Below are 27135 nucleotides of genomic sequence, written 5' to 3'. Positions count from 1 at the left end.
AAAATCATTTTACCTTAATGTAAAAGGTTAGGAAGCAGCTAAATATAGCAACTGGATTGCCTGGCAACATCTTTTGAGCTCTGTGAATGACAGAATAGAAGCTAAGAGGAAACTAAAATGTTTGAAATGTAGGTGGCTTTCTACATTCTCCCAGTCACCTAGACTCAGCTCTTCATAAATTTCAAAGGCAGCAAGGTATAATAGATAGGATACTATAAACAGTCCCATCTCAGAAAAAGAAATAGAACAAGCTATTAACCAACTCCCTAAGAAAAATTCCCCAGGACCGGATGGATTTACATGTGAATTATACCAAACATTTAAAGAACAATTAACTCCAATGCTAAATAAACTATTTGAAAAAATAGGGATTGAAGGAGTCCTACGAAACTCCTTTTATAACACAGACATGGTACTGATACCTAAACCAGGTAGGTTGAAAACAGAGAAAGAAAATTATAGACCAATCTCCTAATGAATATTGATGCTAAAATCTTAAATAAAATATTAGCAAAAAGATTACAGAAAATCATCCCCAGAATAATACACTATGACCAAGTAGGATTTATACCAGGAATGCAGGGCTAGTTCAATATTAGGAAAACTATTATCATAATCTACTATATCAATAACCAACCAAACAAAAACCATATGATCATCTCAATAGATGCAGAAAAAGCATTTGATAAAATTCCAACATCCATTCCTAATAAAAACACTTGAGAGCATAAGAATAAATGGACTTTTCCTTAAATAGTCAGGAGCATATATTTAAAACTGTCAGTAAGCTCATATGCAATGGGGAAAAACTGGAACCTTTCCCAGTAAGATCTGGAGTGAAGCAAGGTTGCCCACTATCACCATTATTTTTCAATATTGTATTAGAAACACTAGCCTCTGCAATAAGAGTCGAGAAAGAAATTAAAGGAATTAGAGTAGGCAATGAGGAAACCAAACTATCACACTTTGCAGATGATATGAGGGTATACCTAGAGAACCCCAGAGATTCTACTAAAAAGCTATTAGAAATAATTCATAACTTTAGCAAAGTAGCAGGATACAAAATAAATCCCCATAAATCCTCAGCATTTTTATACATCACCAACAAAATCCAACAGCAAGAGATATAAAGAGAAATTCCATTCAAAATAACTGTTGACAGCATAAAATATTTGGGACTCTACCAAAGTTAAAATTTTAGTTATATGAACAAAATTACAAAAAACTTATCACACAAATAGTCAGACTTAAATAATTGGAAAAATATTAAGTGCTCTTGGATAGGCCAAGTGAATATAATAAAGATGATAGTACTCTCTAAACTAATCTATTTATTTAGTGCTATACCAATCAGACTTCCAAGAAAATATTTTAATGATCTAGAAAAAATAACAACAAAATTCATATGGAACAATAAAAAGTCGAGAATCTCAAGGGAATTAATGAAAAAAAAAAATCAAATGAAGGTGGCCTAGCTGTACCTGATCTAAAATTATATTATAAAGCAGCAGTCACCAAAACCATTTGGTATTAGCTAAGAAATAGATTAGTTGATCAGTGGAATGGGTTAGGTTCACAAGACAGAATAGTCAATTATAGCAATCTAGTGTTTGACAAACCCAAAGATCCTAACTTTTGGGATAAGAATTCGTTATTTGATAAAAACTGCTGGGATAACTGGAAATTAGTATGGCAGAAATTAGGCATGGACCCACACTTAACACCTTATATCAAGATAAAATCAAAATGGGTCCATGATCTAGGCATAAAGAATGAGATTATAAATAAATTAGAGGAACATAGGATAGTTTTATCTCTCAGACTTGTGGAGGAGAAAGAAATTTGTGACCAAAGATGAACTAGAGACCATCACTGATCACAAAATAGAAAATTTTGATTACATCAAATTAAAAAGCCTTTGTACAAACAAAACTAATGCAAACAAGATTAGAAGGGAAGCAACAAACTGGATAAACACTTTCACAGTTAAAGGTTCTGATAAAGGCCTCTTTCCAAAATATATAGAAAATTGACTCTAATTTATAAAAAAAAAAAGCCCTTCTCCAATTGATAAATGGTCAAAGGATATGAACAGACAATTTTCAGATCATGAAATTGGAACTATTACCACTCATATGAAAGAGTGTTCCAAATCACTGTTGATCAGAGAAATGCAAATTAAGACAACTCTGAGATACCACTACACACCTGTCAGATTGGCTAAGATGACAGGAAAAAATAATGATGAATGTTGGAGGGGATGCGGGAAAACTGGGACACTGATGCATTGTTGATGGAGTTGTGAACGAATCCAACCATTCTGGAGAGCAATCTGGAATTATGCCCAAAAAGTTATCAAACTGTGCATACCCTTTGATACAGTAATGTTACTTCTGGGCTTATATCTCAAAGAAATACTAAAGAAGGGAAAGGGACCTGTATGTGCCAAAATGTTTGTGGCAGCCCTGTTTGTAGTCGCTAGAAACTGGAAATTGAATGGATGCCCATCAATTGGAGAATGGCTGGGTAAATTGTGGTATATGAATGTTATGGAATATTATTGTTCTGTAAGAAATGACCAGCAGGATGAATACAGAGAGGCTTGGAGAGACTTACATGAACTGATACTAAGTGAAATGAGCAGAACCAGGAGATCATTATATACTTCAACAACAATACTGTATGAGGATGTATTCTGATGGAAGTGGATTTCTGTGACAAAGAGACCTAACTCAGTTTCAATTGATAAATGATGGACAGAAACAGCTACACCCAAAGAAAGAACACTGGGAAATTAATGTAAACTATTTGCATTTTTGTTTTTCTTCCCGGGTTATTTTTACCTTCTGAATCCAATTCTCCCTGTGCAACAAGAGAACTGTTCGGTTCTGTAAACATATATTGTATCTAGGATATACTGCGGCATATTTAACATATGTAGGAGTGCTTGCCATCTAGGGGAGGGGATGGAGGGAGAGAGGGGAAAAATTGGAACAGAAGTGAGTGCAAGGGATAATGTTGTAAAAAAAATTACCCTGGCATGGGTTCTGTCAATAAAACGTTATTATAAAATAAAAAATAAATAAAATAAAAAAATAGATAGGTTACTAGACATGGAATCAAGAGACCTGTTTCTAAACCTGCCTTAGACATGTATGATAATGGGCAAGTGTCCTTAACTCTGAGAAAATTCGTATACTGATCTGTAAATGAGAATAATCCCAATCACACAGTGTTCTTTTGACAGAAGCATTTACGCAAGCCTGGGATCACTATATACGTCAGTTATTATCATTATTTCCTCTTGATTTGTCCCCAGCATTATATCAGTCTTCAAATTTTCCTCATTCTCTCTTCTCAATTTATTTCAGATCCTTTCTTTCCATTGACATTGCCATGATCCATCCTTATTCCTTCACTGTTTGTAGAGACAGTGGCAGTAAACTCCTAACTAATGTCTTTACTTTCTTTCCTCCGATATTTGTGCCAGATTAAATCTTTCTACAATACTTCTGGAATAGTCACTTCCCTGTTCAACCTTTCATTCATTCTCTAGTGCCCACTAGGAAAAAATCCAAACTCCTTACCTGTGAATTAAGGCCCCAAAGGTACTGGTCCCTACTTGTCTCTACCAGTTTGCTCACACTTTTGATTTAAACTGATCATTCACTGCTCTGCAAATATATCTTACATTCCTGCCTCTGAAAATTTTTGCTCCTGTTTTCTTTGCCTAGAGTCTGCTTGCTCTTTCACTTTCTTTCCCATCTCTAATCTTTGATCTATCAAAACCTGTCTCAAATGCCAACTCTTCTTAGAATCTTCCCAGTCTTGCCATATGTGAAGTTATTTCTCCTCTTCTCATCAGCCAGTGAGGTTGACTCAAATTCCTAAACTTCATTAAAAAAAAAAAAAAAGTAGGCATTGATTATAAGGAATAAGCATAACTTGTTCAAGAGAGGTCCATACTTGAATAATTTTGCTTCCTCTTCAGTCATTCTCATAAAATCTAAGCCTCTTAAAAGACATTTTGCCTAGCACAGTGATTGGCATATAGCAAGCATTTTAGCATTAGCTCATTGACAGAGTTACTGATCCAATAGATCAGGGGAAAATTGTAAACAGAATATACCTAAATTTAGTTTAATTTTTTTAGGCTATAATAAACTCCTGGAGAGAGTTAGGCTGCTAATAATGTACAAAGGCAAATTCAAAACTATCTGAATTGCCAGAATAGAAGAGAAATATTTTGTAATTCCATGTCATCCCTAGAGGCGATCTCCAGTAGAGTGCTTTCATGATCCTTGCTTGATCTTGTGCTGTTTGTTTTTTTTTAATATATTTATCATTTACTTGGATAAAGGTACACCCAAGTGGCATGTTTATTAAATTTTCAGACAATATCAAGCAGAGAGTCTTGGTAACCAACAGTTGTGTCGTATGTATGTATGTATGTATTTATGATGACACTAAACCAAAAAGATCTTGAGAAATTAGCATTGACCTAAATGTAATAAGATGAAATTCATTGGGAATAATTATGAAGTTTATCCTTGGGTTTTTTTTTTTAATGATCAGCTTCATATATGGAAAGACAATTAGGCAGTTGTTTGAAAAGATTTAGGAATTTTAGTAGCCTCCAAGCTTGGTAGCATTCAGCATTAGAGAGAACTTGGGATTCTTAGTGTGATCCTTAGGTCAGGTATGATAGCTTTCTTCAAACATTTGAAAAACTGTCCTGTGAAAAAATAATTAGACCACTTCTAGTAGGACCCAAAAGGAGGAACCCAGGAGCAGAGTCCAATTTAATCTTGAAGTAACCAAAATTTCCTAACTATTAGAATAATTGGAGAACCAGTGGATTTCCTCTCAGTGGAGGTTTGCAAGCAAAAACTAGTTATCCTCTTGTCTGGTATGTCAAAATGGGGGATTCCTTTTTGGATGTGGTTTAGAGTAGATGGTCACTTCTGAATCTTAAAATTATGCAATAGTACTTTGTATTTCTTTTGTTCCTTTATCACATTCTACTTTATATTTGCCTACTTTTTCTAAATATAAACCACAGTTAGGGTTCATTGAAGGCTTAGGATTATCTTATTAATTTTTGTGACATCTTCTTACCCGTTAAAAGCCTAATGCATCAGACTTAGTATTCTGCCATTCACTTGAAGCAGTTTGTTTTTGTTGATTGCATGTACTGTCCTTCCACTGTATTTTAAACTCCTAAAAGGCAAGGACCTTGTGTTAAGCTTCTTTGCATTTCTCATAGTATCTTGACCTACATAAGCACTATTTGTGTAGTATTTGTGCAGTTGAATGAATAATCAAGAATTATCATAAAATATTCAGTTATTTACTTAAATACTAAAATGAAAACTCATCTATATGAACATATTAACTAGCATTTGCTTTGAAAATGTAGAAAATATTTTTATTGAAGTTTGCTAAGTGACTTTTTCTTTTTTTTTTTTTAATAGCTTTTTATTTACAAGTTATATGCATGGGTAATTTTACAGCATTGACAATTGGCCAAACCTTTTGTTCCAGTTTTTCCTCTCCTTCCCCCCACCCCCTCTCCTAGATGGCAGGATGACCAATACATGCTAAATATATTAAAGTATAAATTAAATACAAAATAAGTATACGTGACCAAACTGTTATTTTGCTGTACAAAAAGAATCGGACTCTGAAGTAGTGTACAGTTAGCCTGTGAAGGAAATAAAAAATTCAGGCAGGCAAAAATATAGGGATTGGGAATTCAATGTAATGGTTCTTAGTCATCTCCCAGAGTTCTTTCGCTGGGTGTAGCTGGTTCAGTTCATTACTGTTCCATTGGAACTGATTTAGTTCATCTCATTGCTGAAGAGGGCCAGGTCAATCAGAATTGATCATCATAGAGTATTGTTGTTGAAATATATAATGATCTCCTGGTCCTACTCATTTCACTCAGCATCAGTTCATGTAAGTCTCACCAAGCCTTTCTGAAATCTTCCTGTTGGTCATTTCTTACCAAACAATAATATTCCATAACATTCATATATCACAATTTATTCAACCATTCTCCAATTGATGGCTATCTACTCAGTTTCCAGTTTCTGGCCACTACAAAGAGGGCTGCCTAAGTGACTTTTTCTTTAAACTAATACTTGTTAGAATGTTACATGTTTGAGTCAAGGAGAAATGCAATTAGAAATTTAATAGAACAAAGTTTTGTCATTGATGATGAAATATCAGATCTCAACACAACAGAGTATACAAGTCCTCAGTGAGTCCTTAGTTCCACTCTACTTTTCTGACCTTATTTCCCATTACTCCCCTATACAGAACCTCAATTCTAGCTAGAGTAGTAATGGTTCATCATTCCCTAGATTGGGGAGGAGAGGAGAACCTTTTTTCTGCTAAGATTTATTTAGATATTTGTAACATCATTTGTGGGCCGTACAAAATCCCAACCACTGGAAGGTTGTTGGTACGTACCTTTCAAGCTATCATCACCTGCAGTTGATTATGCAAATGATTTCATGGGCTTTATAAATTCCCCACTTCTGCCTGAGATAAACCAGGTTCATTCCTAAAGCATTTTCTTTGACATTATCAGTCATAAGAATATCCTTTTCTTGCCTTAATGGATATCTAAATCCTGCCAGTATAATATCTTAGGCCAACCCACCATATATAGTGCATATATATATATATGCATATATAGCACATCGTGGAAGGGATAATAGTATTATAAAATGAAAACTCATCTATGTGGACATATTTCCTAGCATTTGCTTTGAAAATAAACTAAATTGAAATGTAAAAAAAAATTTTTAATTACCTAACTCTAAAAATTTGTACTCTAAACTTTCTTACTTGAGAGTACTAAAAATACACATTTTTTGGATACATTAATCCAATTCAAAAAGCATCATTGGGTGCACAGAAATGTTCCTATTTCCAAAACTAAGAGTCAGTGTAGAAGAGTTTTATCATTTGTTCAAATAGAAGACCAATGTACTTTGAGAAAATAATATCATCATAGTTAGTGTGTCTTCATAATGATTACTACCATCAAAATCAGCCATAGTGTTTATTCGTTTTTCTTAAACAAATATCAGGTCGTTTTTTTGGCATTAAAGATTGCTTCATTCACTTTGAAAAATGTTTTTCTCTTTGGGCTTTTGTTACTATATATTTCACATGTTTAATTGTAATTGTTTAAATATGTTTCATCCACTCCCCCCAGGTTTATTTATGAAACAGAGCATCACAATGGCATAGCAGAATTACTGGAAATATTGGGAAGGTAAGTTATTACTGGTAACTGCATAAGAGATTTCTGTTTTTTGTGTTCTCTAAACCATTTTTTTTGGATAACTCAATAGGGCCCTCACAGTCATTCAGGCCAATCCTTTACCATAATTATTCAAAATTCATCTAGAAGAATAATATACAGAATTTTATTTACTATGAAAGGCTAAATTTATTCTTTTCATATATCAAGATAGTATCTCAATTTGGAAACTGTGGAGGTAGAATACTAAATATATTTCTAGAGTCAACTGATGTGATGTTTTTCCTGAAGTGATTTCTTCCTCCTTTTTTTATTACCCCGCCACACCTCATTTTTGTTATAAGAGAAGGTTCTCTGGATAAAAGAGAAGAGGGCCTTAAGGATCTGTTCAGAAAGGAAAGTGGCATAATAATGGGTTTTTTTCTGTATGCATCCCTTTGTTGTGTTTCAGTATAGTCATCTTGGAAACCCAATGTTAAACCTCAGCTATAATAATTTAAAAAACAACTAAACATAAATATTCAAAAAATTTTATTAACCATTTTATTAAACTGTCATTTAGGTAGGATATTAGATGTAAATATTAATACTCCCATTTTCCTTTGATTTCATAAGTTACATGAACTACATAAATGTATTGAATGCACATTATAACATTGTGAATGTTCATTATCTCTGTTAATGAAAATCTCCCCTATTTAGAGAAATCAGGAAAAAATATTCTTGATATTTTTTTATGTGGGTTTTCGGTTTTGTTTATTAAAGCAGAGGAAGAAACATCATACTATAGTGACTAGAGAACTGTCCTTAGATTAAAGAAAAACTGGGTTCAAATTTTGCTTCTCTTCCTTACTGGCTGCCTGGGCAAATCATTTATTCTCTGGAGAATTTGCTTAGAATTAATACCCAGGAGAATGTAAGTTTCTTGAGAATAGGAATTGTTTCATTCTTTGTATCCCTAATGCCCTGCACTTAATTGGTATTTAAGAAGTAGTGCTGATTGAATCAAATCCTGACTCCATCATTTGCTGTTATTTAACTTTTCTGTGCCTCAGTTTTCTTATCTGTACAAGAGAAATACTGTTTTTCCTATTCACTTCATAAAACTACTATGAAGAGAACATTTTTGTAAACCATGAAGCACCACAAAATATGAGTTCTTATTATCACTATCACTATTTTTTAACTCAGAACTGCCAATTCACAGTCTGGGGCCTTCAAAAGTCTTAAGTAATAAAAATTTAATTAGGAAATATTTAAATAAAAATCACCACAATAAATATCATGTGAATTTGTTCTTTTCTAAGTTACTATGCAGTTGTAAGGATCTTTTTCTTTTTCAGTTTGACACCATTGATCTATACCATTTTTAATATGCCAAATCAGCAAGTTCTCATAGTTTCCCCTTCTGACTAGTAAAGATGGCCAAGTGGAACAATGGAAAAAGCATTGGATGTGGAATCAAAAAGACCTGCCTGAGTTCAAATCCTGCTTCAGATACTCCACTAGCTATACAAGCCACCTTCCTCAGAATTCATTTACTCTCTTCTGTAAAAATAGATAATGATAGTAGCACCTATTTGACAGGATTTTGGGGAGATTCACATCAAAAGATATATGTAAGGCACTCCTCAAACTTGAAATCATTATATAAGTATTGAGTTATTGATAGGATGTTTGGATTTTCGAACAATAGATTGCAGAGAAAAAACAATTTAGGTTCTTTTAGAATAAATGAGTCTTAATATTTTATCAATAAAATTTATATATGCTTATTTAATTATATAAATATAATATATAAAATCAAATAAGTCAATTGTAAATGTTTGTTATTTGACACGCAAACTTCAAACATCTAGTTTGCTAAATGGAACAAGAAGGATCATCCTATAAGATGATAGAGGCCTTCATGTCTTCCTTCTATTGGATTTACATTTTAAGTTCTTGTAATGCTGGAATAATGAGCCCAAATATGTTAAAGAAAACAGTTTGAAAGCCTAAAGTTTGACAGATCACTGATAAAAATGCAGAATTTCTTTCCCCAATTAAAGAGATATATAATTGAATAGATCAAGGTATTGCAGGCTTCCATGGAACAGTTGAAAATCCTTTTGTAAACAATATATCAAATCTTGTACTGTAACATAACAAGTTGATTGTTTTTCCCCTTAGAAGGACAATCTACTTGAGCTTATTTTTTTTTATTTTGAAGCTGTCTAGTAGTAATTTCTTCAAAACTATCAAGGTTCTAATGCCTGCACTTCTAAAAAGATTTTTTTAACATTAAAATTTCCTGTGTTTTTCCCTTTTGAAAGAAGCCTGACTTACCTTCAGGATTTCCATGTGAAAGTAGAATTGGAGGGGCAGCTAGGTGGTTCAGTAGATAGAGCACCAGCTCTGAAGTCAGGAAGACAGAGTTCAAATTTAGCCTCAGACATTTAATATTTACTAGCTGTGTGACCCTGGGCAAGTCACTCAATCTCAATTGCCTCAGAAAAAAAAAAAAAAAAGTTCTGGAAAAAAATGACAAAATTGCAGATCTTAAATTTGTGAATATATTAAAATTTTAAACCAAATCTTTTTTTTTTCCAGCATAATAAATGGATTTGCCTTACCATTAAAAGAAGAGCACAAGATTTTCTTATTGAAGGTGTTATTACCTTTGCACAAAGTGAAATCACTGAGTGTCTACCATCCTCAGGTACAATGGAGTCATTAGCTACTTTATGTGGATGAGTCCAGTTGTTAACAAGTATGTTTCATTAACACAATATGCTACACTCAAGACCTTGCATCTTTTAAAGGAAATATTACTTTATTGAATTAAATTTGATGATTTACATTAACACAGGTGTTGCCTCTTAAATAGTTATTTAAAGGATTAGTAATACAATTATTTTCCTTTATATTTGAAGGGCCAGAAATGGAAGCACTAAAATTAGAAATATGGAATTGAAATATAGTTATATTTAATAGTTTTAAGGAATGCAACTCACAAATTCTGAAGAATCAAAGTTGGAAGGAATCTAAAAGGTCATACTATTGAGAGGGAATATTTGCTGCAACATCCCAGCCACCGATAACCAACTTCTGTTTGAATATTTCTAGGCATGTCAACACATTCCATAGAACCAAGTTCTACTTCTGTGAAACTTATATTCAACTTACAGTTATTTGTCATTCTTTTCTCTGAAGCTAAAGAAAGTAAATTTAAATCCTTTTCAACATGATTTTCCTTCAGATATTTTAAGACAAATTTCATCACACACACCTAAAAATCTTCAAGTCCTTTAACTGTAACTTCATGAAATATTTTTTCTTCACCATTCTGATGCCTTCCCTATTCATTAGTTTCTCAATGCTTTCTTATTAAAGTATGATAAAAATTGAATACCATGTTCTCAATGCTATTTGAGCATCCTGTCTCTTGTAGAACTTTAGCTATCCCTCACAGATTTGTTGTTAGTCACGGTTTTGGTCAGCATGTATGCCAATCACGTGTTTATCAGAGTCACTGATAAAAAATGTTGAAACACAACTATGCCTTTTTTATCTTTGTATTTTCCCTAACACATGTCACAGACCCTTATATACATATTTTTGGCTTGAATCCAATCCGAGGATAAAATCCACCAACTTGTCCCTGAAGACTTCTAGTTCTGCATGTTAATACTGATCCATCAATCAACTTGAAGAATTTATATAAAAACTTATTTCTTACCAAACACTTTTGTGTATGGACAACAAATGTCCACACCTAAAAACAGTTTTAAATTTTGATTCTTTTAAACTTTTTTAATAAATGCATGGAATCCTAGCATGTCTGAATTCCACTAAGCATTTTGTGGTTATTGTTCATTTATAATTGGTTTATTAGTAATAGGAAAGATTGGGAAATGGAAGAGTTTGGGTGGGGGGGAGCTAATTTGCTTTGTTTTTAGAATGCAGCATTTAAGATACCTCCTGGAGCTCAGCAGAGAGATTCAGGCTGCACATACCCTTCCTGGGTCATCCGCATTCGTAGGAGCTGATGGGATCACCAGGGGAGATAGTATAGAGGGAGACAAGACAAGGACCCAAGACAGAGCTTCAAAGGGAAAATGTAAAACATTAAAAACATTGGTTTTTTATGTGGATCCAGGCACTTCTCTGAATCATGCTATATGTTAGATCAGCAGGTAGAAAACAGAATTTGAAAAGATTTGAAGCACCTACTTGTTAACAGCTGTCACATTGCTTCCTGATATTTTTCAGAAGTTAGCATCTGTTTTTCCTTATCCAAATTAGGAACATATTAGCTTCATGTAACTTATTGTAGGAAGTTAATTCAAATATAATTTACTTTGGCTTCTTGGGAGATGATATTTATTAGGAATATTATAGAAAAGTACTTCAATCTCCATAAAACCCCATTTCAGTGCCTCAGTGTAGAACAAAGGTGAGCTTGAGTTCCTGGAGCCTTTTGCAGCAGAATGAAAACTTGGACAGGCCCTAACAAGTTAGAAAAGCTATGAGTATGGGCTCAGTGATATCTGTTGCCTGAGAAACAGTATAATTAAACTCAGGCACATTTCCAGGTTGTGTACTTAAGTGGTAAATTTTTTTCACTACAACTACTCACGGACACTATTGAAATATAGAAGGCTTTCAGTCTGCATGAAGTCCTTTCAGTTTGCAGGACCCACACTGATGAAACACTGGACTGTTGATCATTGAAGTATTATAGATAAATCTAACCAGAGAGATACCAGATAGGTGACTTTGGTGTAGTAGGTGTTAATATTCATCAGAGGACTCAGTTAAGTATTTTCAAACAATTAGATTTTGGCATTTTATCAGCCACTTAAATAGTCACTAGTTTTGGCAGACATTTAATTCAAAAACTATTAAGTATCTACTCTTTAGTAAGAGTCATGTGATAAAATAATACAAATTCCTATCCTCAAAGAGCTTCCATATTAATGAAAGGATAAGACAAACATAACTCTCTTACAAGTTAGGAAATAATTGAATTCATAGGAAAGGTCAAACAGGAATTCAATGAGAAAGGGAATCGCATCTGAGAATTGGGATTCTCTCCCCTTTGGCTATGTGGCAGAGCCCATCAACCTCTTTCAGAATCATGTAAAATTATAAAAGAAGCCAGTTATATTGAAATATAATTTATTAAATTTTAAAAATATAAATCCATGGATCCTAGTTTTAAGAACCCCTACTGTAGTCCAGTCCTTTCATTTTATACAAAAGGAAACCCTTTGGTGAGCTGACTTTCTAAAGGTCACAAGGCTAGTACCTAGTAAGGGCAGGATTCAAACTCAGGCCTTCTAAGACTCTTTTATTGTTCTTTTACAATACTCTTGATTAGTGGTCTTAGTAGTGGTTGGTGAGAGAAGAAAGAATCAAAACTTTTTGAACCTGGGTTATGAAAGTATAATGATACTAGTAACAGAAAAAAACTTTGTTGGGCCAGGAGACCCAGAGGTCAGGGGATGGAGGAAGAGGAGAAAAATATGGGTTTTAGAGAATAATAGGTTCAGTTTTTGATACACTAAGTTTGAGATAACAATAGAAATATTTAACAGACTGATGGAAATATGAAACTGGAATTCAGATGAAGATTTGTCTTTTTTTGGTTGAGAGAATCAAGAATCTTTAAGCCTGGTTTTTGTTGCTATCTGGCTGTTGACAAGGAGAAAAACAGTATTCCTCACTTTGCCTTATAAATATATATATTGTGTGAATGTGTATACAAGATTTATTTCAGGTTTTCTCAACATCAGCAAATATATATGTAACATGTAATTGTAATATATTTAAAAGCATCAGCATTATATTTTTCCCTTAGAAAAAGAGAAAACTGAATCAAGAGGCTACATTGCTGGCCTAAGTTTTCAACCATGAGTTAGTGAAAAACCTAGGACTAGAGCCCAGAGACTCCTTTGTCTAATACTTATCCCTTGGCCATGTTATAGGATAGCCTCTATCTACTATTTGTTGTTTTGTTTTTTAACATTTCAAGGATCTTTCTAAAGAATCAGGTGAAATGTGTGCTAAAGTTTTTCATATATGAACTCTTAATTGTCTTTATTCCAGAATGCTAATATTGGCTCTTTTCATGTTTTACAGTGACTTTTTTTTTCCTGTAAAAGAAGGGGAGGAGAAAGAGGGAGGGAAATATTTACTGGGTTTTTTGTTTGTTTTTTTTTTTTAAATCAGCATTCCACAATTTCTCCTTGCCCTTTTCCCAGTTTCTAGTATGATACTACACCTTCAGCTGTTCTGTTGACATTCATATTTGATCAGTCTAGCTTCAATTTTAGTTTGGTTTAATTTTTTTTAATGCCACTTAATCTGGAGAACCATTGGCTCTTTTCCCCTGACAATTTTGGTCACTTTATACTGACAACAGTTTGAATTTAATCTTTATGTTGTTAATAAATTCATTTTTTTGCTAATGCTTTGAAATGACTGCACAATTCAAGATTATCAGGGTAATAAGGTTTCAGGAAATACAACTCTAATCTTCTCTCTATCCAAAAAAGTTATATAATCTAGAGGAATGGAACACTGCAAAATTATTTGTGCTTATCTCCATTCCTAGATTGTAAGCTCCTTAAGGAGAAGGATAACATCTTCATTTCTCTTTGTATTTTCCCCTCAGGGACATGTACATAATAGGCCCTCAATAAATAATTGTGGAATTGAAAAAGGACCCCGAAACTCTGAAAATCCTTGGAGAAAATCTCCTTCAACTCTGCCTCAATAAGGGACCCTGCCCTAAGTCCTTTTTCCCTTAATTGAATTTAAGTTTTGACTGCTTGAGGGGGGAATGAAGAGGGGACCCCAAAACTCTGAAGATCCTTAAAGGAGAAAATCTCCTTCAACTCTGCCTCAGTGACGGACCCCTCCCCGAGGGACAGTTTCATCCTTGTTATCTGGGTGTGGGTTGGTTGGCTCAGCCCTGAAACTCATTGAATTCAGCAAATTCCAGCTCAAGCTGAAACCCAACTAAGAGCCAACTTGGGACTCCACTCACGAGCCCCCTTCAGCTTGTAATCAAAGCCCCTTATTATAAAAGAGCCAAACTAAAATCCTCTCTTTGCAGACGTTGCAAACATGCCAGCCCTATGCTTGGCATGCTAAAGGCCTCTGTCCACTGGAACATTCTTTTCCAGTGTCAACCTCTCTTTTACCTTCACCTATTTCCCTAATCAGACTTTATGCCTCTCTATCAGGATTTCTAACCTACTTCCAATGGCCATGATAATAAACCCTTTTATTTATAAGACATTTTATTTATAAGAAAATATTAGGAATAGCTGCTTTGAAATATATGTTTACAATTTGGGTGGGCTTCTGGTAGGTTTCTCATTTATTAACTACTTTCTAAATAATAGAAGTTAGGAAAATAGTATAGGTGATTATCAAATAGTGAAATATTAATATATCTTTTCTCTCTTAACCTATTTAGCTGGCATACTGTGTAGTTCAATTTTTAGAAAAGGACAGCACACTTACTGAACCAGTAAGTATATATTTTTTTATTTTGGTCAAATTCACAATTATATTGTGAAAATGTATATGTATTTGCTAAGTGTAAATATAATACAGTGTGGTTTTGTTAACAAATTGTAGAATTATATTCATTAAAGATAAATAAGCTTTTTACGTTCATTTGCTTCTATTTAAGCTATAAAATTAATCCAGTTATAGATCCAACTGAAAGATAGTTCACTAACTATAATAATTAGTTCTGTAGCAATAAGCACTTGTTATAATAAAAACTATTTTCTCTCGTCTTAAATTTTACTTAGTCCTTTTTTTTCTTTTGCACTCAAAGTATTTTAATAAGTACCTTGATTAAAGCACATATATTTTAATCCCACTGTTAAGCATTTTTATGATTTTTTTAAAATTACTCTACATATCCATCAGGCCAGAATAAATATGGTATAAAAATTAAGTATCCTTTATCTATTATAACTAAAAGGGCTTTTAGTCCAGGAGTCACTTAAGTTTTTGGTGTGTCCTGGACTCCTTGGAATTTGCAATTTGGTGAAATCTGCATGCTTAAAAATAATATACAATTTTTTAAATTAATAAGTAAAGGTAATGTTTTCCCCTTCCAAGTTAACAAGCAATCTTCTACTCTCCCATCTCAAAATCTGTCTATAGACCTGGGGAGTAGAGGAAGTAAGAATCTTCTTCAGTTTGTTTTATGATGACTATTTCACAATTAGAACTTTTAGCAGTTGTTAGTTGGATTGCCTGCTTTTGTCTACTTTGTCATTTTAATTTCAGGATATAGTTTTAAATTTGAATTGTATATTTAGATACCAGTGGAAAAGTATGATTTTTTTAAAGTAGTTAGCAAAATAAAATGCATAGAAGTGAAACTTTCTTAATGACTATACTGTTTCACTACTGTAGTATCAATTTTAACATAGAAAACAAAAATGTTAAAAATCTGTAAGAATGAGTTAATTGTCAGGTCAATTCAGGGGAGTTCAAACACAAGTTGACAACACTGATTTCCCCTCAGGTAACTTTGTTTAAAACCTATGCCACACATCAGACTTCTAATTTCCATGCTTAGATGTATCCCCTTAAATTTCTCACAGTACAAGAGAAAGCTCTTGGTCATCATCCATCAGGCACCAAAAAATGCTACAGAGGTGATGCGCTCATAAACCAGGTGAAGGAGAGCACTGTCTGACTTAATCCCTGCCTCCAGCCATCTTAAGGAGTGACATTTACTCTGCATTCTCCACAAAGGATTCCCAGGAACTATCTGCCATATTTGTGTCTGAGACTTTGGAAGGAATTGTACCAAATCATATCAGACTTCAATATCAAGCACAGTTGAGGTACTGAATGCCATGCAGAGGATACATCATTTTTATCCTCCTTAACCAAACTAAAGACATGTTTTGATGGTGGAAATGCAGCTGCATAATTGATATGGAATCACTTTTTTAAAAAAAACATGTGGCATAACCTATTTCTTATATTTGCAAGATATTCTATTCTTCAGATCAAAGACTCAGAAAGAGATTTCATTATTATATTCTTTTTCTGTCCCAGGAATTAAATGAAAACTATGAACATTGAAGATATTCTATTAGTTGTCAAGGTTATAGTACTGGTTGTCACCTTAAAGGACAATGGAAGGTCCTAAAATTAAATGGGACCCAAAGCTTTGTGATACATTCAAACTATAAAGTCACAGAGGAAAAATATTTAATTCTACCTCAAGGTCTTTTTTTGAAGCTCTATTAGACTTGTAGCCATTTAGGAAAAGTACTGTAAATTATAATATTCTGTTCTTACTAATATATCTAGGAAAACTTTAGTACATTATATACATTCTGTACTTTAAGGTATTTAAAATTAGCAAAAGGATCTTGTGCTTTTCAAATTACTTGTTTTAGTGATGATGATATTGAAACACAGGTTATGTTATTTAGGCATTCTGTTAAATAAAAATTGACAAAAATATAATATTTATACTTAGTGGTTATTCTTAAATAAATGTTTTAATATATTTGATATCTCATATTTTGATTTTTGCATTTTAATAAATATATGTAAAGTATATGTTATATTAAGATATTCTCCAAAGTGAGATGTTTATCACTACTACTGGTGCTTCTTTTTTTTATAGTTCTGTTTAAAAATTTAAGGGATTTTAAAACATCTAGTATTACATTATCATTCAATTCTTTTATAAAATGTTTATCAAGCTTTAAAAGATTTCTGAGCTTACACACAAATTTTTCTTTAAGGAGAAAAAAAAAAGTCAACACTTCTAAGTATTTAACCTCCTTAAAATACATCCTACAAAAGTGAAATATGTAGTTCTCTTCCATTTGTCTTTGAATAAACCTGGCCAACATACAAGTCTTGAATCAAATCCCAACATATAATACATTTCCTCTCCCCCACTTCCCACTATGAACCAAATCCCAACATATAATGAATTTCCTCTCCCCCACTTCCCACTATCATGCCTAGTCAAGGGGGAAATTCCAAAGCAAGAGAAACCACAAGTCTTAAAACCCCCTGACCTCAGTTCTTCGAAATTCGGGTCTTAGGACCATTAGTAATCTTGCCAAGCTTGGCTATCGGGAGGATTCATAGTAAGAGGTTATCTCCAAGGAAATTAGCTTAGAAATTTAATTCCTATAGGAAAGTTTTATTTCTTGAATTGCACTCAAAAGTAAGTAACCATTGTTGATCAGGATTAGCATTCCCAGTGCAATTCACTTTCTTTAAAAAAATAAATACTATTACATTTTGAATTCACAGAAATAGCTGAGCATTATCAAATACAGGGATCTAAATTGTCAGGTTCTGCTTCCTTCAAATCAAATTTTTCTCCCCCTGAGGCAACTGGGGCTAAGTGACTTGCCTAGGATCACACAGCTAGAAAATGTTAAGTGTCTGATATCAGATTTGAACTCAGGTCCTCCTGACTTCAGGGCTAATGCACTGGGCCACTTAGCTGCCCCCTTCAGATCAATTGTATATTAGCTCTGTAAGTTATTCTCAGAAATTTTTGAGAGTTAATATCAGAGCCAATTTCTATTTTATGCCTCACAGATTTTTTTTCTATTTCAAACAATAGGATTTCATTATACAAGTGAACAAGGAAAAATAGTAGATGTGTAAAGTGATTTTTAGGGAGACAGCATGACATGGTAGAAAGGCATCTAAACTCAGAGTCAGAAGACCTCAGTTTGGTTGCTGACTTCCAATCTTCACTAGTCATGTGTGTACCTTGTCAAAGCACTTAACTTTAAGCCTCCATTTTCTTATGTACAATAGAGATGATAATAATTATAAAACATAAGGAGCTATGGAAACTTGAGTTTTTATGTTATTATAATTGTTGTCCGAATTCCTTCAAAATTGTAAATTTTGGGTGGGAAATAGGGAGATACCTTACATTGGCTCATATGAGTACCTTTTTTGAAAAAAAAATTCTATATAAACTGCTTGCATTTTTGTTTTTCTTCCCGGGTTATTTATACCTTCTGAATCCAATTCTCCCTGTGCAACAAGAGAACTGTTCGGTTCTGCACACATATATTATATCTAGGATATACTGTAACCTATTTAACATGTAAAGGACTGCTTGCCATCTGGGGGAGGGGATGGGGGAAGGGAGGGGAAAAATCGGAACAGAAGTGAGTACAAGGGATAATGCTGTAAAAAATTATCCTGGCATGGGTTCTGTCAATAAAAAGTTTAAAAAAAAAATTCTATTGTAAAAATTTCACAACTGAATTAAGCTAGAAATGAATAGTTACTTTGTATAAGAAAAGTTCTTGAAGGTACAAAAATTTTTCAAAACTAAGTCCAGATCCTTATTGTTCTGAATAATGGAATCGAGAATTGGGAATAATATAAAGGACACAAAAGGTATGTCTTCATGTGTCACTGAAAATTCTGTACCTGGTCCAGTCTACAAATAAAATAGTGTATTACATCAGTCATATTCATCTATTTTTAGTTGCCCCAGTTCCCTTTATTCTTTATTACTCCTGACCACTTATTTTATTTCCTTTTTGAAAATTTATTCAAGAAATCAACTTTAGGACAATTTAACTAGAAAGGGTTAATTACATAAACTTAAAACCTGGATTTAGATCAAATCAGAAGTAACATTTTCCAATTTTAAGAGACTGAAACTATTACCTTTATCATCCTTCTTTCTGCAATCATACAAAAACTTTGTCTTTATTTGTGTCATTATATAATTTATTAATATCAACTATGTAGATTGAGAATTGAAGGACCTTGTGTGTACAGAATTTTAATGTGATTTTTCTTTTCTTAGGTGGTGATGGCACTTCTTAAATACTGGCCAAAGACGCATAGCCCAAAAGAAGTCATGTTCTTAAATGAATTAGAGGAAATTTTAGATGTTATTGAACCATCTGAATTTGTAAAGGTCATGGAACCTCTTTTCAGACAACTAGCCAAATGTGTTTCCAGCCCACATTTCCAGGTGTGTATTGTTTAGAAAAACATAATGAGTAATTAGCTTTGTGAATTTTTTTTAACTTTTGAAAGCTGTGCCTTTTTGAATGGAGCATCAAACTTTGCTACAGTGCCAAAGTTATTCATTGTAAAATAAAAGTTAATGAATATTTACTATTCTGACTGGTCATGCTATAAAACATATTAGCTTCTTTTGTGTTACCATTTCAGATTCATTTTCCTTCATTTTTTATTAAAGTAGACAGAATATTGCTGACTTCTAAAACCAGTGCCAGTTATCATCTTCATATAAAGCCCTGCTTCCAAAGCACATGGCATAATATTTTAAACCAAGCAGTTGCAAGACTGCAACCAAGCAGTCTCTGTATTATATTTCTTCTCTTTTCCAGTGAGACTTCTCACATTTATTATCTTCAGTCTCTTCTTTTCCACAGGCTCCTTCCCTTCCACTTTTAGACATACACAGGTCTTTCTGTCCTCTAAACAAATTTCCCATTGACCTTGCCTCCATTCCCAATTTTTCATTCCATTCCTTTCATTACCATGTTCCTATAATGTGTCATTATTTCTGTGCCTTTATGTTTGTCTTTTCCATCCCTTCTTCAACTCCTGCTTTTTGACTTTGATCCCTAATACTACACTCATAATTTTCTCAGATAAGTAATAATGAAAGAGTGAGATGCAGCAGGAAAGAAACCTAGATGTGGCTTCAGGAGACCTGTATTCAATCCCTATCTGCTGCTAAGTATCTAGGTAAATCACTAAACCTCTTTCAAAGATCAATTTCCCATTTGTAAAATGAGGGAATTCTCATAGATGATTTCTAAGACCCATTCCAAGTAGGAAAAAGCCAAGTTGTGTTAGGCTTTAAACACAAAACAAAAGACTTTATATTTGGTCCTGGAGATAATAAGTAGCTACAAGAGTTTGAGGAGAGGAAGTGACATAGAACTGAACCTGATGAGAAAGTGGTTGGTACCTGATGAGAAAGTGGATTAGAGATGTAAGGCAGGGAAATCAATTAGGACATTATTATAGTCATTTCAGAGAAAAGTGATGAGGACTTAACTGATGAGGCTTTGTGAGTGAATATATATATATATATTTGGATTGGATATATAGGGTGGAATGAGACTAAGGAGTTGAAGATGATTCAAGAAAAGGATTGCTACAGACTTAAAAATATACAAATTAACATCTATATATATTTATTACATTTTGATCCATCATTGGGGATTGGGGTGGAGGATAATAAGCTTAACACCCTTAACTTAGGGTGTATGATGGTTTGTAATATCCAAAAGATGGGGCAGCTAAGATTGAGTGGATTGAGTGCCTGAGGATCTGGATTCACTTGCTATAACTGTGTGACACTGGACAAGTCACAATACTAATTGCTTCCAGAAAAAAACAAATAAGAAATATCCAAAGAGCAGTTGATAATGTAAGAACTGGAATTTAGGAGAGAGGATAAGACAAATAGCACTTAATTCAACATACAGTTTATATTGCTAACTTCATATTTCAATTCATATTTTAAAATATTTGTTGTTTGCTTACCATGTGCAAAGTATTCTAATAAATGCTGTGTGAAATAACAATCTGATAGGAAAGATAAAACATACTTGAAAACCTAGTGTGACAGCAAGTGTCCTAAGAGGAGTACAAAGAAAAAGCTGTATAAGTTCCATGCAGGGAGAGCTCAGTTTCTGCTGGGTTTATCAAAAAAAAAAAAAAAATTACAATAGAGATGATAGCATTTTAGCTGGTCTAGGTAGGCTAGTCTTCCAACAAACAGATATAGAGAAATTGGATAGAGAGGGAAAAAATGGCAAAGGTGCATGACAGACACCAAGGCTGGAATGTTTAAGGACTAGCAAGTTGTATAGTTTGACTGGAGTCTATGATGTACATGTAATGGATAAATGAAGAAGTTTGGGCCAAATCATGGAAGGCTTTAAATACCAGGCTAAGGAAGTTGTATATTATTCAGTGAACAATGGAGTAGTATATTGAAGATTTTTAGATAGAGAAGTGAAACTATCAGAATGGTATTGTATGGTGATTAATCTAGCAGATGGATTTGGGTCATTAAGAAGGGAATTTTGAATATGGAAACCAGTTATAGTAAAAGACAATAAAGGCCTGAAATAAATTAGTCACAGGCATTTGTGCAAAGGAAAGTATGTTGTGTATTGGGTTTAAATTGCAGCTTTATTACTTTTATTACCTTTATGACTTTGGGAGAATCAACTTAACTCCTCTGAGCCTCATTTTCCAAATCTGTAAAATGAAGTAGACTAAATGACTTTTAAGGTCCTTTCCAGATTGAAATCTTTAATAATATGTAAAGTGGATTATAGATTGAGTAATCCTATGTACTACCTATTCTTGTTTATGACCTCCAAAATTCTTCCAAGAGTCTGCCCAAAATGTAGTTCTTCCTCTTGGCTTTTTAACATAGTAAATATTCTATTTGATAAAATATTTGAGCTGTCCATCTTTTGTCTTTCAATATAACCACATAACTAACCAGTTTCTTTTTCTGATCAAACATATCCTAGGAATATTCTGTCCTTTTTTTTTTTTTTTTTTTTTTTTTTTTTTTGTGCAGGTACCTTTGGTAGTATACTGCTATCTGTTTAATGGCCATGGCACTATAGTTTTTCCATTAGTCCTTGGTTCAGCCACAATTTTGATTGTTCATGGTTTTGTAGTATTCCATCATTCCTAGTCTTATAACATTACTTATAGATTGTTGTCTAAAAAGTAAGTTTTTGATTCAGGGAATAGCTTAGAATTATCCAAATGCACTATATTATTTCCCAAATTGTCCATCTGTAGTATTTAAGATGAATGTATAAATAGATGTAATGGTCTGTCCATCCACTTGCAAATCCTACTCTGGAAAATAGCTATTCCATATCCATTTGATTTTTCTTGTGTGAATTGATTGGCCAAACTTTTTAGTGATTGTGAATCTATAGAATAAGTCCCTGAATACACTCAAAATTGTGTCACCTTGAGCGTGTATTTCCTCTAATGTGTACTCAACATGGATCAGCTGTTCTTCTGTGTTATTCTTGAGTACCATTTCTACATCCTCATTTAGCACATCACGGACTAAGTAAAATCCAGATATAGTGGCTCCACTTTCAAAAATCTAGATATAGTAGCTGACAGATCAATACCTTTTTTTTTTCATTATTATTCAGCTAGTTTCATTATGAGGGCAAGAACCATTTCATTTTTATCTCTGTATTCCCCGGCGTCTAGCACAATATCTTATGCATGATACTCAGTAATAATTGATCGTTAAATTGTTTAATTTCTCTGATAAGATTTATTCTCTCTGATCTGGGAAGTTGAGAGTCACTGAACTTAATATAACCAAGTTGTCCAACAAATTAATGTTTGTTCTATACAAAGCATGAAGCATTTTGTTTCAGTGTCAATATCAGTATTTCCAAATCTATTTCTAATCCCATGTTATTTTTTCAAAGTCTGATTTAGTTGTAAAATTTTAATGAAAAATGCTTGATAAAGCTTAATAAAGAATTTGCTTATATATCAGACATTGGTAATCTGTTCTGAAATGTTAGTTCACTTATTTTAGTAATGTATATAGAATTAGTTTTCATTGGAGACCATTCCATATAGAATCATAGAATTTTAGAAGTCATTTAATCCAACTCCTTCATTAAAAATAAGAAAATTTGATCCCAGAGATGTATAATAACTTAACTAACTGAATCCTGGGTCCGTGCAACAGGGCCAGGCCCAAAGCCTAAGTTTTTTGCTTTCTTATGCAGCATTTTTTCTCCTTTGCAATTTCTATTTAATTGTCCTATTTAAGAAAAGAAAATAATTTTTAAGCCAACTAGCATGAGTCTAGATCAAGAAAGTACCATTGTCTGGAAGTTTTATGCATAAAATCTCTATTTAGATAACATAGTACATTAACGTAATATGAAATTTGAGTCATTAAAAATAATTTTCCCAGAAAGTTTGAGCTTCAACTTCAGGTACAAAATTAGCGAATATAATAACTTCAAGAACAAGCAGATTGGCACATGAATTCCACATTGTGCCTTAAGTCATTGTGTATCATCATTTTGAATAGGATATAAGCATATGACAGGAAGCAGAGGAGAAGAGAAGCCACAGAAGAGACTAAAGCAAGATTCCAGGTGCGGTATGGTTAGAGCACATACCAGAATATTTACCAAATGTATGATATGAGAACAGTTTGATATGAGACCAATATTTAAAACATATGTTTGAAAATTGAGTTTACAAGGTTTGGGTTTGGGGTTTTTTGTTTTGTTTTTGGTTACAAAAAATCCATTATTAGTTAAATTATAATGAATCTGTGGTCTTGTTTGTATAGGTATTTCTTCTATCCATACAGATTACATCCATTTATTCTTCTCCCTTATGGTTCTTGTCCATGTCTTTGTATAAGTTCTTTAATGGGTTAGGAAGTACCTTCCACTCTTGGACTAGGGAGCATCTTGATTTCTTGGCCATTTATAGTCCATACTTTGTTCTTGTTAAATGCCTAGATCATCTCCTTTTTTGGGGTCATCTCCCTAATGATATCCTTTTCAGTGCTTGGAAAATGTAAGTTCTTCAGTGATACTGCATTGCAGCCTGTTCATATTCATCATGTACCTCTCCATTGCATTTTGTGTGACCTGCAACTTTTAATTCTTTAGACACTGATATTTTTCTAGTCATAGCTATTCAGGATCACCAGACAATTAATAGTATTAAAAAGATGACTGTTTTAGGGAAATTCTTCAGGTCATTAAAAGCACTTTGCAGTTTCCCAAATAAAAACTAGGCATATTTTTTTCTTCCTTTTCAGATTTGGGTACACTTCATTTTCATGGCCTGCTCGCTTTCTCTCTCTCTCTCTCTCTCTCTCTCTCTCTCTCTCTCTCTCTCTCTCTCTCTCTCTCTTTCTCTCTTTTACACTCTAACATCAGTAATATGAGGTATCCATCCAGCTTTATACCATGGTCTAGTAGAAGCCATGGCCTTACCCCGAGGGGAATGTTATCAGCCAGTCTAAAAATGGAAAGATGAATGACATACCAGCCTCTAAAAAAACTAATCAGAGGGCATATCTCCAGCACAATCACACTTGCATTTCTCCCTTTAAAGCTCCAAATTCCTCTTTCTTTCTGCAGCTGTTAAGTTTCCAACCTTTCTTCCCCTTTTCTTAGTCAAGCATTTGTTCCTTAGTGTAGTTATAAACGCCAAATACAGCAGCAGCGCAGGTTTCACTGAAAAAGTTGCACACATACACACATACACCAACATATCAACCAGGGGAAAAAATACTTTTTATGGGACTGTGCCAGCAAAAAAAAGTATGGAGACCACTGATCTAAACAGTGGTCCTTCTTTATTCTGTTAGTTTTTCCTATATATATATAGCTAGGTCTGACATTTTTCTGTGATTATGAACCTCAGGAACCTCTGAAGTGTTCTGAGACTTGAGGCAAACACTACAAAATATCATCTGCAAACAAAACCATGTGGAGCACTTTACCAGCTATAGGTAATCACTCTTCAGTTTTGACATTGTTAGATTGCATGACAGTAGCAAATACCTTTGGAAACCTATGTTTCACTTGGAATCTTCAGAGTATGAATCGAGTGCTTTTATAGGAAAACAGAGTAAGGTCTTATACTTTTTACATCTTTTAGTCATTTGGGTTACTGTGTAGATGTGATCTGCTTTTTTGCAAAAGCTTGTCTATTCCCTTATACCTTCATCAAGGATTCTTTGAATAAGTATCAACTATTCTTATAAAAATGCTGTCGTGATGGAAAAGTAAACATTTGGATCAATTTATTGTTTTGTCATTCAGATATGTCTGACTTTTCATGATCCATTTGGCAGTTTTTTTGGCAAAAATATTGTACTGGTTTGCCATTTCCTTCTCTGGCTCATTTTACAGATAAATAATTAAGGCAAAAAGGGTTAAGTGACATGCCCAGGGTCACATACTCAATAAGTATCTGAGACCAGTGATATGAGGAGAAGAGGGAGCTCAGTGAAGGGCATCAGTAAAATATGTAGCCAGGACTCAACTGAAGACTGGGGTTGGGAGTGGGGTGGGGGAGGGGAAGAAGAGCCAAGGGAGATATAATGAGGGATGAGAAAGTTTGGAAGCAATTTCTTCCTCAAAGACTTTGTGATAATATGAGTTAAGTGTATCTTTTGCCAAGCTTTCTGTAAATTCAGTTGTTTTCCTCTGGTGCTTCATTGTTTAATCAGTACCTTTCATAAATTTTAACTATCCTGTTTCTTAAATCTTTTTATTAATATCTTTATTTTGACATGACTTTCATTGCCCAACATATCCCTTTCTTCTACAAATCCAGAGAACCATCTTTTATAAACAAAGAATAAAAATAAAGAATATATAGTCAAGATAGCAGATGCATACTTTCTTAGCCCACCTTCATCAGTTTTTAATTTGTTTTGGTGGTTTTGTTTGTTTTAAACCTAAAAATAGGGCTTTATTTTTATTGTTTTTTATTTCAGGTTCTGTCTTTCTAATCCCTTCCCCAACCCAAAGAGAAGATAAGAAAAATAAAATCTATTGCAAATCTGTATAGTCATGCAAAACAAATTTCTTTAATAGCTATGTTCCCTTCATAGGTTACAAAACAAGCTTATAATTTAAACCAGTGTTGCACCCTAGTTCTTAATATCTGTATGGCTGTATTTGCTGACTGAGTAGTTTTTGAGATTTTTTTCTTACCTTGTGATATTTACATCAATCAAACTTTGATAGAATATGATTTTACTGATCTATGTTGGTATCCGTTCTTTATCCATTTCCCAATTTTTCACATCAAGTTGGAAGTACAATTGTATATATCATGTCTTTTCCTTTTTCTTCTTGTTTGAAGTTGTTTTCTATATTACCTCTAACAACTCAGTCTTACATGTATACAAACAGCTGATCTGGAGTTATTCCCACCTAATGGCCAGGCATTTTTTTAGTCTGTTAGAATTTTGGGGAGTGATTTTTATTTAGTACTTCTCATATACATTGCCTCTCGACTCTGTTCTTTAAAATGTATTGGTGGTATGTAAGAATGAATTTTCAGGATATTCTACAAGTTATACAGCATTTTTTATCATTCTCTCCTATTTCCCATTTTCACTGAGCAATAAATATATATTGATTTAACTCAGAGAATTTTGATGGCAATGTATCTATAAAATGATGTTTCTTATTGTCCTTGGATACATTGTAAAACCATTCCTATAAGCTCTATTATTTGTCTTTCCAAGAAGACTTTGTGAGCCACTTCGTTTTTTGGTTTTAAGAGTGATATGGTTCAGTTCATCCTTACATGTTCATTCAAACCACCATCATCCTAGGGCATTTGCAGCCAAATTAATATTTATAGACAGTCAAAAGGATGATTCTTAGCACTTCTTGTTTCCTTTTCCACCAATTTGCTATTGTGATAACAAAGAGGCTTCAAATTTTCTATATATTCTACTTTTTATAGTTTGCTGTGGTCCACGAGTATAGCTAGCCCTTGGACAGCAGGCATCAATTGTTGCCAGGACTATACTCAAAGCCTCTGTAGGATGGTCTAACCTACCACAGCCTTCATGTTGTAACTGCAACTTTGAGGTTTCAAAGTCATCTCCATTCCACAAGGAGACATCATCATAGTAGATCTTTATGGGAAAGGTGTTTAAAATGCAAGAAAAATTTCAGATCTTTCCCTGCATTTCAAATCATTTAACTTTTCATTTCTTAATGCTACTGAAATCTTACTTCCAGATTTATCTTTAGTCATTTTCTTCTTAA

General features: G+C 33.4%; 1 protein-coding gene across 7 annotated transcripts in view; it reads left to right on the top strand.

Annotated features, from left to right (window-relative positions):
* PPP2R5C (protein phosphatase 2 regulatory subunit B'gamma) overlaps window positions 1-27135 on the top strand; it is a 202231-nt gene that overhangs the window by 156990 nt on the left and 18106 nt on the right. For all 7 annotated transcript variants that reach the window (XM_051978353.1, XM_051978355.1, XM_051978356.1 and 4 more), the window contains 4 exons: window positions 7229-7288; window positions 9869-9977; window positions 14748-14801; window positions 19119-19289. In XM_051978353.1, the coding sequence (XP_051834313.1) occupies window positions 7229-7288; window positions 9869-9977; window positions 14748-14801; window positions 19119-19289 (394 nt within the window). The remainder of the gene's footprint in view (window positions 1-7228; window positions 7289-9868; window positions 9978-14747; window positions 14802-19118; window positions 19290-27135) is intronic.

Source organism: Antechinus flavipes, chromosome 2 (genome assembly GCF_016432865.1).
Source record: "Antechinus flavipes isolate AdamAnt ecotype Samford, QLD, Australia chromosome 2, AdamAnt_v2, whole genome shotgun sequence".
Classification (NCBI taxonomy): domain Eukaryota; kingdom Metazoa; phylum Chordata; class Mammalia; order Dasyuromorphia; family Dasyuridae; genus Antechinus; species Antechinus flavipes.
This window is presented reverse-complemented; position numbering and strand designations above follow the sequence as displayed.